This window comes from Anolis sagrei, chromosome 11, assembly GCF_037176765.1.
Source record: "Anolis sagrei isolate rAnoSag1 chromosome 11, rAnoSag1.mat, whole genome shotgun sequence".
NCBI lineage: Eukaryota > Metazoa > Chordata > Lepidosauria > Squamata > Dactyloidae > Anolis > Anolis sagrei.
In genome coordinates this window covers 19,356,423-19,374,094 of record NC_090031.1, presented here as the reverse complement: position 1 = coordinate 19,374,094, position 17,672 = coordinate 19,356,423, and the positions used below count along the sequence as shown (strand labels likewise).

General features: G+C 45.1%; 1 protein-coding gene across 2 annotated transcripts in view; it reads left to right on the top strand.

Annotated features, from left to right (window-relative positions):
- Window positions 1-9,931, top strand: part of HEATR6 (HEAT repeat containing 6) — a 36,284-nt gene extending 26,353 nt beyond the window's left edge. For both annotated transcript variants that reach the window (XM_067472005.1, XM_067472004.1), the window contains exons 17-20: window positions 2,408-2,532; window positions 2,744-2,840; window positions 4,912-5,116; window positions 8,191-9,931. In XM_067472005.1, coding sequence (XP_067328106.1) covers window positions 2,408-2,532; window positions 2,744-2,840; window positions 4,912-5,116; window positions 8,191-8,747 — 984 coding nt within the window. In that variant the 3' untranslated portion in view covers window positions 8,748-9,931. The remainder of the gene's footprint in view (window positions 1-2,407; window positions 2,533-2,743; window positions 2,841-4,911; window positions 5,117-8,190) is intronic.
- Window positions 9,932-17,672: the final 7,741 nt, after the last annotated feature.

Below are 17,672 nucleotides of genomic sequence, written 5' to 3'. Positions count from 1 at the left end.
AGGCAGCAGCATTTTGCACTAGTTTAAGTTTCTGGATCACCGATAAAGGCAGGCCTATGTTTCCATGCTGTTTAACATCTACATGAAGCCGCTGGGTGAGATCATCCGGAGTTTCGGGGTGCGGTGTCACCTGTACGCAGATGACGTCCAACTCTGTCACTCCTTCCCACCTGCTACTAAGGAGGCTGTCGAAGTCCTGAACCGGTGCCTGGCCGCTGTGACGGTCTGGATGAGGGCGAACAAACTGAAATTAAATCCAGACAAGACAGAGGTACTCCTGGTCAGTCGCAAGGCCGAACAGGGTATAGGGTTACAGCCTGTGCTGGACGGGGTCGCACTCCCCTTGAAGGCGCAGGTTCGCAGCTTGGGTGTGACCCTGGACTCATCGCTGAGCCTGGATCCCCAGGTCTCGGCGGTGGCCAGGGGAGCATTTGCACAGCTTCGGCTCGTGCGCCAGCTGCGCCCGTATCTTGGGAAGTCTGACTTGGCCACGGTGGTACACGCTTTGGTCACATCCCGCCTCGACTACTGCAACGCTCTCTACGTGGGGCTGCCCTTGAAGACGGCCCGGAAGCTCCAGCTAGTCCAGCGCGCGGCAGCCATGTTGTTAACCGGAGCGGGACGCAGGGAGCGCACAACGCCCTTGCTGTCCCAGCTCCACTGGCTGCCGATTAGCTACCGGGCCCAATTCAAGGTGCTGGTGCTAACCTACAAAGCCCTAAACGGTTCCGGCCCAAAATACCTTGAGTACCGCATCTCGGCCTATCAGCCCACGAGGACCTTGAGATCATCCGGGGAGGCCCTTCTCTCGGTCCCGCCTGCCTCACAGGCACGCTTGGCGGGGACTAGAGAGCGGGCCTTCTCGGTGGTGGCCCCCCGGCTGTGGAATTCCCTCCCTGCTGAAATTAGACAGGCGCCCTCCCTCATGGCCTTCCGTAAGGGCCTGAAAACCTGGCTCTTCGAAAAGGCCTTCGATTAAGTGCTATGTTTTGGAATGACCACCGGAATGGACTAAGACGACGAGACTGATTATGACCCAAACAAGACGAAGCGGATTTTTAGCTTAATTAGCTGTGTGTTAGTAAGATGTGTGTTATGATCCTGATTTACTGTAACTGTTGTCTTCATGTTCTGTGTTCTGTACACCGCCACGAGTCGCCTTCGGGCTGAGAGTGGCGGTTAACAAATGCAAATAATAAATAAATAAATAAATAAATAAATAAATATGTAGAGTGCATTACAGTAGTCCAACCTTGAGATGACCGTAGCCTGGATCACGGTGGCCAGGTCGTCCCTGGACAGATAGAGAGCCAGCTGCCTAGCCTGACGCAGATGGAAAAGTGTGTCTCTGCTCGCAGCGGAGGCCTGAGCCTCCATCGTCAGCAGAGGGTCTAAAAGGACTCCCAGACTCTTTACCAAGGATGACAGGCATAATGTCACGCCATCCAGGGTAGGCAACCGGATCACCCCTATCTATGGCAGGTATCCACAGAGGTTGTGAGGTCTGTTGGAAACTAGGCAAGTGGGGTTTATATACCTGTGGAATGTCCGGGGTGGGAGAATGAATAATAAATAATGATATAATACCTTTGTTTTTGTACCCCGCCACTAACTCCCTGAAGGGACTCAGGGCAGCTTAGACTAAGAACTCTTGTCTGTTGGAGGCAAGTGTGAATGTTGCAATTAATCACCTTGATTAGCATTGCAAAGCCGTGCAGCTTTAAAGCCTGGCTGCTTCCTGCCTGGGGGATCCTTTGTTGGGAGGTGATAGATGGCCCTGATTGTGTCTTGTCTGAAATTACCCTGTTTTCTGAGTGTTCCTCTTTGTTTACTGTCCTGATTGTGGAGTTTTTTTAATATTGGCAGCCAGGTTGTGTTCATTTTTATGGTTTCCTCCTTTCTGTTGTCATTGTCCACATGCTTATGGATTTCAATGGCTTCTCTGTGTAGTCTGACACGGTGGTTGTGACAATGATCCAGCATTTCTGTGTCCTCAAATAATATGTGGTGTCCGGGTTGGTTAATCAGGTGCTCTGCTATGGCTGACTTCTCTGGTTGAATTATTCTGTAGTGCCTTTGATGTTCCTTGATTTGTGTCTGGGCAATGCTGCTGCGTTTGGTGGTTCGTATGTAAACTTGTCCACAGCTGTATGGTATATGGTAGACTCCTGCATAGGAGTGAGATAAATCCTCTTGTCCTTTGCTGAATGTAGCATTTATTGGATTTTCTTAGTGGGTCTGTAGATAGTTTGTCGGTTGTGTTTCTTCATCAGCTTCCCTATGCAGTCAGTGGTTCCCTTGAGGTATGATAAGAACACCTTTCCTTTGGGTGGATCTTGGTCTTTGTCTGAGCATTGCTCAGGGAGAGGAAAAGTGCCACCTAGTAACGCTCAATCTCTATTCTTAGGATGTTATGTTTGTTGCTGACACGGCCAATGCCATCCTGGACTCGCTGGGTGACAGTTCTCCAAACGTCCGAGCCAAAGCTGCATGGTCCTTGGGCAACCTGACGGACACCCTGATCATCAATATGTGAGTGGCTTCTGAGTGCTTCTTCCTCCAGTTAGCAACAGCATCCCCATTTTGAAAATCCACCCAAGAGAAAAAAGCGGAGAATTAATCCTTGAAGCCTTTCTGCTCTTAAGTGTTTGATTCCAGCAGTCATCCAAAGTGCCTGCAAATGGGAATCTGTTCTGAGATTCTTAGATGGAGGTTGAGCTTTCTCAAAAACCTTTTGTTGCAGGGAACTAATGGGACCAAGCTTCCAGGATGACTTTTCAGATCTTCTGTTGCTCAAAATGTTGTGGTCGGCTACTGTGGCCTCAAAAGACAAAGACAAGGTAACATGAAGATTGCGTGTTGTCACAATTGCAATTATTGGGTTGAGATACAGGAAATTTTGGAAATGTTGGAGTGTTGAGTTTTATTCCAGAGCAAAACATGTCATAGGAATGAAAGAGATTCCAATGCAGTTTAGAGGTTCTAAGGCAGTGTTTTTCAACCTTCCTCGTGCTGGGACCGGACCCCTTGTGGTGGTGACCCCCAACCATAACATTATTTTTGTTGCTACTTCATAACTGTAGTTTTGCTATTGTTATGAATCGTCATGTAAATATTTATTTATTTATTTCCTCTGCTTGTATACCGCCCCTCTCAGTCCGGAGGCGACTCGAGGTGGTTTACATTTGGCAATCAATGCCCCACAAGATAAAATACAGTGGAAAAAAATTACATATAGTATAAAACATATAAAAACAATAAACAATTAACAAAACCATAAAATACAGTTCTCAGCGTCTCATCATTAAAATGTGGGAGCCCCCGATGGCGCAGTGGGTTAAACCCCTGTGCCAGCAGGACTGAAGACCGACAGGTCGCAGGTTTGAATCCGGGGAGAGGCAGATGAGCTCCCTCTATCAACTCCAGCTCCTCATGCCAGGGACATGAGAGAAGCCTCGCACAAGAATGATAAAAAAAACATCAAATCATCCGGGCGTCCCCTGGGCAACGTCCTTGCAGACGGCCAATTTTCTCACACCAAAAGTGACTTGCAGCTTCTCAAGTCGCTCCTGACATGACAAAAAATAATAATCATCATCATTACAATAGTTTCCCATCGCATCGTCCTCTTGTTCCATGAGTCGCAATCAGTTATACTGTGTCTGCAAATGCCTGCTCGAACAGCCAGGTCTTAACTCTCTTTCGAAATGTCAGGAGGAAGGGGGCCAATCTAATGTCCCTAGGGAGGGCATTCCATAGCTGGGGAGCCACCGCTGAGAAGGGCCTGTCTCTCGTTCCCACCAATCGGATCTGCGAAGAAGGCGGGACCGAGAGCAGGGCCTCTCCAGATGATCTTAAACACCTAGATCAGTGGTTCTCAATCTGGGGTCCCCAGATGTTTTTAGCCTTCAATTCCCAGAAATCCTAACAGCTGGTAAACTGGCTGTGATTTCTGGGAGTTGTAGGCCAAAACTATCTGGGGACCCCAGGTTGAGAACCACTGACCTAGATGGTTCATAGGAAGAGATGCGTTCGGACAGGTAAACTGGGCCAGAACCGTTTAGGGTTTTAAAGGCTAAAGCCAGCACTTTGAATTGTGCCCGGTAGCAAACTGGCAGCCAGTGGAGCTGGCACTACAAAGGAGTTGTACGCTCCCTGAGTGCCGCTCCTGTTAACAGCCTGGCTGCTGTCCGCTGGACCAATTGACGTTTCTGAACAGTGTTCAAAGGCAGCCCCACGTAGAGACCGTTGCAGTAGTCTATACGGGATGTAACCAGACTTGATACGCAGGGTGAATTTTCATTCACCTGACCAAATTTGGCACAAATACCCAATGTGCCCAAATTTGAATACTGGTGGGGTTGGGGAGAGAGATTGGTTTTGTCATTTGGGAATTGTAGTTGCTGGGATTTATAGTTCACCTACAATCAGATAGCATTCCGAACTCCACCAAAAATGGAATTGAACCAAACTTGGCACACAGAACTCCCATGAGCAACAGAAATACTGGAAATACTAGCCTTGAGTTTTGGAGTTGTAGTTCACCTACATCCAGAGAGCACCAAGGACTCAAACAATGATGGATCTGAACCAAACTTGGCCCGAATACTCAATATACACAAATATGAATGTTGGTGGAGTTTGGGGAAAATAGATCCTGATATTTGGGAGTTGCAGTTGCTGGGATTTATAGTTTACCTACAATCAAAGAGCATCTAGTGGAATTTGGGGAAAATAGACCTTGACATTTGAGAGTTGTAGTTGCTGAGATTTATAGTTCAATTATGATCTATAATTTTTCTGAACTAGAAAAATGTACACCTTAATAAATGGGTATCAAAGCAGTGAACGACCTATTTAAAACAGTACAAATTGTAACACCTTACAAGAGTTCTCAAATTGGCCTTGCAGGTGAAGAGCAATGCTGTCCGAGCTTTAGGCAACCTCCTCCATTTTCTTCAGCCCTTCCACATCGCTAACCCAAGGTTTATCCAACCCATTGAGGACGCTATACAGGCCCTCATTTCTACAGTCCAGAGTGAAGCCACCATGAAAGTGCGCTGGAATGCTTGTTACGCACTTGGGAACGTCTTTAAAAACCCTGCCTTGCCCCTTGGTGAGTAAAAATATTAGCATATTGAGAGAAAACAGAAGAACAAGGCACAGTGGCCTCCTTCGTTTCCTGATTCTCCCACCTTTTATTTTATTATTATAGATTATAGATAGATCTGTTTATTTATTAGTTAACTGACTATAGGTAAAGGTTTTCCCCTGACATTAAGTCCAGTCATGTCCAACTGGGGTGTGGTGCTCATCTCCATTTCTAAGCCAAAGAGCCGGCGTTGTCCTTAGACACCACCAAGGTCATGTGGCCACTGGCTCATGCCAGTGGCCACATGACCTTGGTGGTGTCTAAGGACAACGCCGGCTCTATGGCTTAGAAATGGAGATGAGCATCACATGGAGTGCCGTTACCTTCCCACCGGAGCGGTACCTATTGATCTCATATTTGCATGTTTTCGAATTGCTAGGTTGGCAGAAGATGGGGCTGACAGCAGAAGCTCACGCTGCTCCCCGGATTAGAACCCGCGACCTTTCGGTCAACAAGCTCAGCATCTCAGCGCTTTAACCCACTGCGCCACTGGGGGCTTCTTTTTTAATATTTATTTGAACTTGATTTTTTTTTTGTAGTAATTTTTATTGAATGTATTTCAGTGTTTACAGAATAAAACTTGGGGAAAGGAGGGGATGTGTGTTTAGGGACGGGTAATTCTAGGTAAAAGGTTTAGGTATGATTGGGGAAGGGGTAGGGTATTATTATTATGTCATTGAACATCAAGAAAACGTAAGTGCTCTTCCAGCAGTCACCAGCCAACCCCTCTCCAATGCCAGAGATACAGCTTAATGGTGTAACATTAGAAAATGTTGACCATTTCCGCTACCTTGGCAGCCACCTCTCCACCAAAGTCAATATTGACACCGAAATACAACACCACCTGAGCTCTGCGAGTGCAGCATTTTTCCGAATGAAGCAGAGAGTGTTTGAGGACTGGGACATCCGTAGGGATACCAGGGTGCTTGTCTATAAAGCTATTGTCCTCCCAACCCTGCTATATGCCTGCGAAACATGGACTGTCTACAGACATCACATGCAACTCCTGGAACGATTCCATCAGCACTGCCTCTGGAAAATCCTGCAAATATCTTGGGAAGACAAGCAGACAAACATCAGCATGCTGGAAGAAGCAAAGACCACCAGCATTGAAGCGATGCTCCTACACCATCAACTCCACTCGACTGGCCATGTTGTCCGGATGCCCGACCACCATCTCCCAAAGCAGTTGCTCTACTCCGAACTCAAGAACGGAAAGCGGAATGTTGGAGGACAGGAAAAGAGATTTAAAGATGGGCTCAAAGTCAACCTTAAAATCTCTGGCATAGACACTGAGAACTGGGAAGCCCTGTCCCTTGAGCACTCCAGCTGGAGGTCAGCTGTGACCAGCAATGCTGCAGAATTTGAAGAGGCACAATGGAGGGTGAAAAAGAGAAACGTGCCAGGAGGAAGGCGTGTCAAGTCAACCCTGACTGAGATCGCCTTCCACCTGGAAACCAATGCCCTCACTGCGGAAGAAGAAGGTCAAGAATAGGGCTCCACAGCCACCTACGGACCCACAAGAATACTGATCATGGAAGACTATCCTACTCGTCCAACAAGAGATTGCCTAATTCAAAAAAATTCAGAGTATTATTCTATCAGGTCAGTATGGGGACATGCAGGAATGGTTTTAGGTAAAAAATATAGGGTTGGGTGGGGGTAGTGGGGGGAGTTGTTGTTGACTCCCGAATCTCCTATCTCTCCTTATGGCTCGTCCCTGCTTCTTTCCTTTCTTCCTGTCTCTTCTCAATCCTGGACGTTTATCATAAAGTCATTGAATAGTTTCCAATCTGTCCTCTTGATCAGTCCTCCCTGCGGGTCTTTCAAGGCATATGTCAGGTTATCCATTTCTTTTATTTTGTTGACTTCATTTAGCCATTCTTCTCTATTTGCTACCAGGGGCTCCTTAACTGACTATATCTATATCTATCTATAGCCCCCAGTGTCACAGTGGGTTAAACCACTGAGCTGCTGAACTTATTTATTTATTTATTTATTTGCGACATTTATATGCCGCCCTTCTCACCCCGAAGGGGACTCAGAGCGGCTTACAAGGTATATATACATACAATATGTTATTAGCATAGTACAATATCAGTTTTAAGTATTGCTATATTGTACTATATCAATTATACTGTAATAATATTAGTAATATTACATGTAATATAAATATATAATTATATTAGTATTACTATTATATTGCATTACATTATAATATTATAAATATTATATGTATATACAATATATTATATATTATATTATATTATATTATTAGAATAGCACAGGAGACAAGGTGGAACTGTCCCCTGCCCCCCCTCTCTTCACTCTGGCCCAGAGCAGCAGTTGGTGCTGGGGGGGGGGGGGGTCCCCAAGTGATGGCATATTGTATGTATATTGTATGTATATTGCTGACTAAAAGGTTGCAGGTTCAAATCTAGGGAGCAGGGTGAGCTCCTGCTGTTAGCCCCAGCTTCTGCCAATCTAGCAGTTTGAAAACGGCAAATGTGATATCATTTCCTACCTACCTAACGGTGCTCCATGCAGCCATGCCGGCCATATGACCTTGGAGGTATCTACAGACAACGCTGGCTCTTCAGCTTAGGAATGGAGATTTAATGTCTGGGGAAACCTTTACCTTTACCAGGGGTCCTCAAACTTTTTAAACAGAGGACCAGGCCACAGTCCCTCAAACTGGAGGGCCAGATTATAATTTGAAAAAAAAAACATGAATGAATTCCTATGTACACTGCACGTATCTTATCTGTAGTGCAAAAAACACTTAAAAACAATACAATAATTAAAATGAATAATTTTAACAAATTGTAACAAATACGGTATTTCAATGGGAAGTGTGGGCCTGCTTTTGGCTGTTGAGATAGGATTGTTGTTGTTGTTGTTTGTTTTCAAGTCATTTCAGACATAGGTTGACCCTGAGCAAGGGCCGGGTAAATGACCTTGGAGGACCGTATTCGGCCCCCGGGCCTTACTTTGAGGACCCCTGACCTTTACCATTTATTTTACTTTAAATCCTGTAGGTGAAGCCCCTTGGAGCGCCCAAGCCTACCGTGCCCTCATCTTGGCGATCCAGGCTTGCAAGAATTTCAAAGTCCGCATCAAATCTGCCTCTGCCCTCGCAATCCCATCCGAAAGAAAGCGTTACGGGACTCCGGAGCAGTTCTCCCAGATTTGGAGTGCGTTGGTGGTTGCCTTACGACGGAGTGAGGAGTCAGAGGACTTCCTGGAGTTCAAATACAGCGCCAGTTTGCGGACGCAGCTCTGCCACACACTGTTCCACTTGTTGAGCTTGGCTGAGGAGGTGGACCTGCTGTCTCTCCGGATGTCGGTGGCTGAGCATGGAGAGACCATAGGGTCCTACCTGTTGCAGTACATAAAATCGGGAGGCGAGGACAAGGATCTGGGGCCTGGCCAGCCCTTTTTGGAAAGAGACAAGATCCTGCGGAAGGCCCTTGAGCACATTCAAGCCCTGGAGGAAGAAGGGGACGAAGGTTGCCCCATGAAAAGTGGAATGGTGGCTTACCTGCAGGACATTTTGAAAACCCACCACAGTTCCATGGGACTTGCAGAAGCTTAGGGAAGGTCTATGTTTGGGGCTTTAAGCCGTATCTGAAACTTGTCCATTTTCTGTTCTTTCTCTCTTTCCACAATTGGCTCTTTGCGAGGCTTTGGGTACATTTTATTTTTATCAGGAAGCCTTGATTTTTGCAGAATACCTTCTCTGCTTACCAATAGTGTATCAACTTCATTTTACGTTTGTTCTGTGGATAAGAGGAGGGTGATTAAAATGATCAAGGGTTTGGAGAACAAGCCCTATGAGGAGCGGCTTAAAAAGCTCTGAAGAAGAGAAGGCTGAGAGGAGACGTGATAACCATGTATAAATACGTGAGAGGAAGTCATAGGGAGGAGGGAGCGAACTTGTTTTCTGCTGCCCTCGATACTAGGACGCAGAGAGTTCCACTGCTGAATGGCTCTCACAGTCAGGAAGTTCTTCCTAATATTCCTGTAGTTTGAAGCCATTGCTCCCTTGTGTCCTAGTCTCCAGGGCAGCAGAAAGCAAGCCTGCTCCCTCCTCCCTATGACTTCTCTTTAAATTTTTTTAAAAAAAATACATATTGTACACACACACAACATTTACAATTCCCACCACTAACATGAGGATTGTTTTCTTTTACATATTCATTTCTTTTTTAGACAATCTTTATATCTTTATCTTTATACATTTCCATCCTATATACTATATAACATTTGTATCTTATTTCTCACGGCTTGATCTCCGGATTGATTCATGATATAATTCTTTAGCCTTGTCCATCTTTCTTCCATTTCTCTTATTCTATTTTCATTGATTTTTGAATCATTTTATTTCACATTCATAATTTAAAATTCCATTTGCTCCACCATATATTGGTATTATCTCCCTATGACTTCTCCACACACACACACACACACATCTCCTCATAGCCAACAATCATGTCTCCTCTCAGCCTTCTCTTCAGGCTAAACATGCCCAGCTCTTTAAGCCGCTCCTCATAGGGATTGTTCTCCAGACCCTTGATCATTTTAGTCACCCTCCTATGGACACATTCCAGCTTGTCGACATCTCCCTTCAATTGTGGTGCTCAGAGCTGGACACATTGTGATTCCAGGCGTGGTCAGATCAAGACAGATCACAAATCATAGCTCTTATATCACTCACTGGAGCCTGTGTGGGAGCCATCAGTCCATATTTTCCATTAAATCCCCTTGGTTTCATCACTAGCTGCATGCTTCACAATTTCTCCTGCTTGTCCTCCCAGCCTCAGTGTGTTCAGTAGGTCCTAAGTACTCCTTTTGAAATCTAAAAATATGGGGCTAGAACTAACATGGGGGGAAATCAGGTGTAGTCTCCTGCACCACGAAAAAGAGTAGTTTAACATATGTCAGCAAGACTTCATTCAAAACCACAATGAGTCTAGGAAATGAAATAGCCAAATCAGGATCAGCCTTGCATAAGGAAACAACCAAAAAAAAAAAAAACTACTTCGAGATTTTTTTCCCTGGAATGTGTTCAGGATTAATTTTTTTTCTTTCACTATCCTCCCCTTTTCTGTTAAGAAAATAATCCCTGGAAACACAGCTACTGCATTATATACCTATGCTAGCTTGGGTACCTTGCATTGCCCAGGTTATTTGAAAAAGTCATTTTTTAATTGTACAAAATACATAAGGCTGTAGGTGAACTACGACGCACATCAGGCCAGTTTTTTTTTGTCATGTCAGGAGCGACTTGAAAAGCTGCAAGTTGCTTCTGGTGTGAGAAAATTGGCCGTCTGCAAGGACGTTGACCAGGGGATGCCCGGATGATTTTTGATGTTTTTATCATCCTTGTGGGAGGCTTCTCTCATGTCCCCGCATGAGGAGCTGGAGCTGATAGAGGGAGCTCATCCGCCTCTCCCCGGATTCAAACCTGCGACCTGTCGGTCTTCAGTCCTGCCAGCAAAGGGGTTTAACCTACTGCGCCACCAGGGGCACATCAGGCCAGGTTAGCCCCAAGAAATTCCATCCGTATTTAAAGTTTGTTATTTTGGGCAAGTTGCTCTAGATATGTCATTGGTGGGGTTCAGTGTGCTCTCTGGCTGTAGGGTAAACTACAACTCCCACTATGGTCAGTCCACTCAAACCTCTCTAGTAGGTTGAGTTAGTCATGGGGGTTCTGCGTGCCAAGTTTAGTCCAGGTCCATCATCAGTGGAGGTCACAGTTTCTCTGGTGGGTGAACTTCAATTCCCAGAAAGGAAGGTCAGTTCCCCTCAAACCCCTCCAGAAATCAAATTTCAGCATATCAGGTGCGTGTTCCAAGTTTGGTCCAGATACATCAGTGTTTGGGTTCACAATGCTCTCTGGGTGTAGGTGAACTACAACTCCCCCAAATCAAGGTAAAATTTCCCCAAAGACCTCCAGTATTTTTTGCGGGTCATGGGAGCTCTGTGTGCCAAGTTTGGTCCAATTCCATTTTTGGTAGGGTTCAGAGTGCTCACTGATTGCAGTTGAACTATAAATCTCTGTACCTACAACTCCAAAATATCCAGGCCAATTCCTCTCAAAACCCACCAGTATTCAAATTTTGGCATATTGGGTATGCATGCCAAGTTTGGTTCAAATCCATCATTGTTAAGGGTTCACAGTGCACTCTGGGTGAATTACAAGTTCTATAAATCCCTCCAAAGACCTCCAATATGTTTTGTTGGTCATGGGGGAGCGGGGTGGTGGTTGTGTGTACCAAGTTAGTTCCAAGTTAGTTCCAGGTCCATCGTTGGTGGAGTTCAGAGTAATCTTCAAGTGCAGATGAACAATACATCCCAGGAATTGTCCCCGTATGAAAGCCTTCACTTGGGTGATGGGCAGGATGGTGTTGGTGGAGGACGTTGGCAGGGCTCTTGCACATGTTTACGGCGATCTGCTTCCCTGGAGACTAGGACGCGAAACAATGGCTTCAAACTACAAAAAAGGAGATTCCATCTGAACATGAGGAAGAACTTCCTGACTGTGAGAGCCATTCAGCAGTGGAACTCTCTGCCCTGGAGTGTGGTGGAGGCTCCTTTGGAAGCTTTTAAACAGAGGCTGGGTGGCCATCTGTCAGGGGTGCTTTGAATGCAATTTTCCTGCTTCTTGGCAGAATGGGGTTGGACTGGATGGCCCATGAGGTCTATTCCAACTCTAGGATTCTATGATCTATTATGACCTGCAAAGTCATTGGAGAGAGGAGCATTGGTGTCTCCTGAGTTGTGAGTGCTATTGCTGTTTATGGAAGCATGAACTTGTCTGTGTAAGTGGACACTCCAGCTCCTTGATTGCACATGAATTATACATCCCAATACCTACAACTCCAAAATGCCCAGGCCAATTCCCCTCAAAACCCACCAGTATTCAAATTTGGGCATATCGGGTATGCATGCCAAGTGTGGTCCAGATCCATTGTTTGGGTTCAGAGATTGCTCTGGATGTAGGTGAACTACAACTCTATAAATCCCTCCAAAATGTTTTGTTGGTCATGGGGGTTCTGTGTGCCACGTTAGTTCCAGGTCCATCGTTGGTAGAGTTCAGAGTGATCTTCGAGTGCAGATGAACTATACATCCCAGGTCCAACAACAACAACAATAATAATACTTTATTTATTATACCGTCCAATCTCCCTGAGAGGACTCAGGACGGTTACCAACATAGGGCAAAACATTAAACTGCCAAACGACACAAAAACTATACAAAAATGAAAGATTATAAAAACAAACACAATCCTATTAAAACCATCACAACATATAAAAGCCAGTTTCAGTTTTACTCCATCAGACAGGATTCAAAATACCAATGGCCAGAATTATGAAGTGGACAACCCCTATCAATCATGGTGATGTCTCCCCAAACCTCTCTATAGTATGTTCTGAAATGGCACTGAAACTGGGAGGTGGAAAATGGAAGCATACAGATGCTGGGAAAGTTCAGTGCTTGTTTTATCTTGGGGATGGGCAACCCAAATTGGGACAGTTGGAGAGTGCGACATTTACTGGGGGTGCAGGAACAGTGATCCCAGCGAAACATTAGGAAGAATGCCCTGACAGTGGGAAACGTTTGTCAGGGGAAGATGCTGCCTCGCAGTATCTCTGGATGGCCATCTGTCGGGAGGGCTTTGATTGTGTGCCTTCTGCATGGCAGAAGGAGGTTAGACTGGATGGCCTCTCTCCCAACTCCATGAATTTATTATAGGAATTGCACAAGAAACTCGGAATACATTTTACGGAAGAGAATTCACTTTGCATGTCATCCAATATCCAAACCTCTTTACTATGTTCAGTTGCTGATCATTTCCTCTGTTTGCTGTGTGCCATAGAAAAGAACAGGAAAGGGAGAGGCAGTGAGTGGGGTGATGCTAATTCTACACCAATGGAGAGAGTAAGAAACACTGGGATGCCTGTGGCGGAAGAAAAAACAGAAAATCTAGGATGAAATTGTCACCAAATGAAAGCCTTCACTTGGGTGGTGGGCAGGATGGTGTATCTGGAGGCCACTGGCAGGGTTCTTGGACAGGTTCATGGTGCACACTATAACCTGGAATGTCATTGGATGGAGGACCATTGGTGTCTCCTGAGCAGGGGCGACTCAACCCATTACGCAAAGTAAGCATTTGCAGTATAGTTAATTTTGCGCAGGGGCGCTCTTGAGGCGCTCTTGGGGGGAAATAGACATTGACATATGCGAGTTGTAGTTACTGAGATGTATACTTCACCTACAATCAAAGAGCATTCTGAACTCCACGAATGATGGAATTGAACCAAATATGGCACACAGAACTCCCACAACAAACAAAAATATATATCAGTGATTGATTTGGAGGGGGGGGGGGCGGTTATACTGTTTGCTTATCGTTGAAAATTACCTAGGGGTGTTTCTGCTCCTGAGTCTTGGGAGCTAGAGCTGTTTATGGAAGCATGAACTTGTCTGTGTAAGTGGACACTCCAGCCACATACACACATACATATTGTCACTTTTATTATGTGCATAGATTGGGGTGATTGAAAGAAGTCTTGCTTCAATTTGACTAACTTTTGAAACAACTGCCTTCCCACCTGCAGTGCAAAGCCATAAAAGAGCCTGGTTATCTCAAATGTACGAAGTGCCCCCGGAGAGGCCCAGAATGCTAATAATCACCTGCCAGAGTGAGATTACCGTGGTATTTGGGGTCTCCTGAATTGCTGTCCATTAAGGCCTGGCCTGCGATGAAATGTGACTGACTTTGGGGAAAGAGAGTCATAAAAGGATCAAGAAGACAGGTCAGGTTGGAATCTATTGCTTCCCTGTCTTTTCTCCTCCCTCAAAGCCTATAAAGGATACATCCGGGAAACGCAAGGCATGACCCTTTAGGAGATTACACCCCCCCCCCCCCATCCCGATTTAAGGAGGGATGCACTGGGAAGGGGTTCGCATTGGCCGAGCAACAAACAAGCAGCTAATCTCAAATCAAGCAAACCTGAGCTTTAAAAAAGAAATGGTGGCCAGCTGTTTAGGGAGGTTTTGGTATGGGACCAAAGTCTAACCCTACATGGGGTTAAACTGGGAATCTGCAGAGCTCAGCATAAGGAAATATAGTCATTCTTGCATGCTTGATGGCTTGCTGCGATTGTTTTTTGGCTTGCAGAGAGAGGAACTGCCATTATATATGTATGTGTACCTGTCAAGTTGCCTGTCTTTACTCACTATAGAAAAATGAGTGTTGGTTGAGGTGGAATTTTGAGGCAGCACTTTGAGTCTTGAAGAGAGGAAAGCAGTATGGATAATAATTAATCAGTATGGATAATAATAATTATTATTATCAGTATGGAGTTTGGCCTAGACAAATGTGCCACAGTAGCATTAAAAAAAGGGGAAATTACTCACAGCGAGGGCATAGAGATGCCAAACGGACAAACCATAAAATGCAATCATAGAATTATAGAATCCTAGAGTTGGGAGAGACCTCATGGGCCACTCAGTCCAACTCCATTCTGGCAAGAAGCAAGAAAATTGCATTCAAAGCACACCCGACAGATAGCCATCCAGCCTCTGTTTAAAAGCCTCCAAAGAAGGAGCCTCCACCACACTCCAGGGCAGAGAGTTCCACTGCTGAATGGCTCTCACAGTCAGGAAGTTCTTCCTGATGTTCAGGTGGAATCTCCTTTCTCGTAGTTTGAAGCCATTGTTCCGAGTCCTAGTCTCCAGGGCACCAGAAAGGAAACTTACTCCCTCCTCCCTGTGACTTCCTCTCTAGTATTTATACATGATTCTCATGTCTCCTCTCAGCTTTCTCTTCATCAGGCTAAACATGCCCAGCTCTTTAAGCCGCTCCTCATAGGGCTTGTTCCCCAGACCCTGAATCAGCCTGAAGTCTATAAACATACTGCAGCTGGACAATATCAAGCATGGGCATGTGAAAACTGTGATTAGCAAAGAATATATCCAAAGAGTCAGAAAGGTTTTGAAGAGCAAATTAAATGGCGGAAATACAATCAAGGCTATCAACACCTGGGCCATCCCCGTCATTAGATACACGGCTGGAATTGTGAACTGGACACAAGCAGAGCTGGATGATCTGGACAGAAAAACAAGAAAACTGATGACAATCCACTACTCATGACACTCGCGTAGTTATGTCGACAGGCTTTACCTGCCCAGAAAATCAGGAGGCAGAGAGAGTGCTTCTGCAAGTGAAACAAACAGTAGAAGAAGAGAAACATGCATTGGCAGAAGATGGGAAAGGCAGTCAAGAACCAACATTGAGGGAAGTCAATAGTAAAAAATTGCTCGAAGCGCAAAAGACAAAGAGTGAATACTGTCAAAACACAATGCAGAGCAGAAGAGAAAACTGGCAAAAGAAGGCTCTCCATGGACACTTCCTGGGAAACACTGAGAGCCAAATTGACAAAGAAAAATCATGGCTGTGGCTCACAAATGGAACTCTGAAAAGGAGACAAAGGAGGGCCTGATTCTAGCAGCCCAAGAACAAGCCATTACAACCAATGCCGTCAAAGGCAGAATTGAAAAGTCGACAACAGTTCCCAAATGTAGACTCTGCAAGGAAGCAGATGAAACAAGAGATCACATCCTGAGCTGCTGCAAGAAGATCGCATAGACAGACTACAAGCAGAGGCATAACACCGTTGCTCAGATGATTCATTGCAACTTGTGCCATAAATATCATCTGCCTGCGACAAAGAACGGGTGGGATCACAAGCCGGAAAAAGTTACAGAAAATGAACACTTCAAGCTCCTCTGGGACTTCCAAATTCAGAGACAGACAGAGTTTTGGAGAACAATACTCTCAATACTCTCATGATCGCGTCAAAAAATAAAGTATGGATTGTTGATGTTGCAATCTTAGGTGACAGCAGGATTGAAGAGAAACAACTGGAAAAGCTGACACGATATGAGGATTTAGATCGAACTGCAAAGACTCTGGTACAAGCCAGGTCCCAGTGGTGATCAGCACACTGGGTGCAGTGCCTCAAGACCTTGGCCTGCACTTAAACACAATTGGCACCGACAAAATTACCATCTGCCAGCTGCAGAAGACCACCTGACTGGGATCTGCACACATTATTCGCTGATACATCACACAGTCTGGGAAGGGTCTGATGTGTGATCCATTACAACATGCAGCAGAGTGTCTGCTGTGGACTCATCTAGTTGTGTTTCAGATAATAATAATAATAATAATAATAATAATAATAATAATAATAAGAGTTGAGGTGTAACTTTGAGGCAATTGCTTTGAGTCTTTAAGAGTGGAAAGCAGTATATTAGTAATGTTGGTTGCGGTGGAACCTTGAGGCAGCTGCTTTGAGTCTTTAAGAGAGGAAAGCAGAACAACAACAACAACAACAACAACAACAACAAAAATAAAGCTGGTTGAGGTGGAACCGCCTTGAGTCGCCAACTGGCTGAGAAAGGCGGTATACAAATACAGTAAATAAATAAATAAAGCTGGTTGAGGTGGAACCTTGAGGTAGCTGCTTTGAGTCTTTAAGAGAGGAAAGCAGTATAACAGCAACAATAAAGCTAGTTGAGGTGGAATCTTGAGGCAGCCGCTTTGAGTCTTTAAGAAAGCATAGCAGTATAACAGCAGCAGCAACAACAAATCTCTAGAATCAGGACAGTAAATAAAGAGCAACACTCAAAAAACAGGAATTCCAAACAGGAAACAATCAAGACGAGCTAACACCTCCCAACAAAGGATCCCCCAGGCAGCAACCATCCAGGTTTTGAAGCTGCAAGGCCATTAAATGCTAATCAGGGTAGCCAATTGCAGCTTTCACATCTGCCTCAAACAGACAAGAGTTCTTTCTCCCACCCTGGACATAATTCCACAGATACATAAAACTCACTAGTTTCCAACAGACCTCACAACCTCTGAGGATTCCTGCCATAGATGTGGGGGAAACATCAGGAGAGAATGCTTCTGGAACATGGGCAGACAGCCCGGAAAACTCAAAGTAACCCAATAATAATAATAATGTTGGTTGAGGTGGAACATTGAAGTAGAGTCTTGCTTATCCAACATAAACAGGCAGGCAGAACGTTGGATAAGCAAAAATGTTGGATAATGAGGAGGGAATAAGGAAAAGCCTATTAAATGTCAAATTACGCTATGATTTTACAAATTCAGTACCAAGACATCATGTTTTACAACAATTCGACAGAAAAAGCAGTTCAATACACAGTAGTAACATTATGTAGTAATTACTGTATTTACGAATTTAGCACCAAAACATCGCAATGTATTGAAACAGTAGTGGATCCAGGTGGGAGGTAGACTGTGTTGTATAATACAGAATGTTGGATGAGCGAAGGTTGGATAAGTGAGACTTTACTGTAGCCAGGCATGTAGCCGGGGGGGGGGGGGGGGGGCTTGTGGGGGTTCAGCCCCCCCCCCCCCAAAATTCTCATGGTGGCCCGCAAGAAGGCCTTACTGGTACATTATTTAAACTATTACGT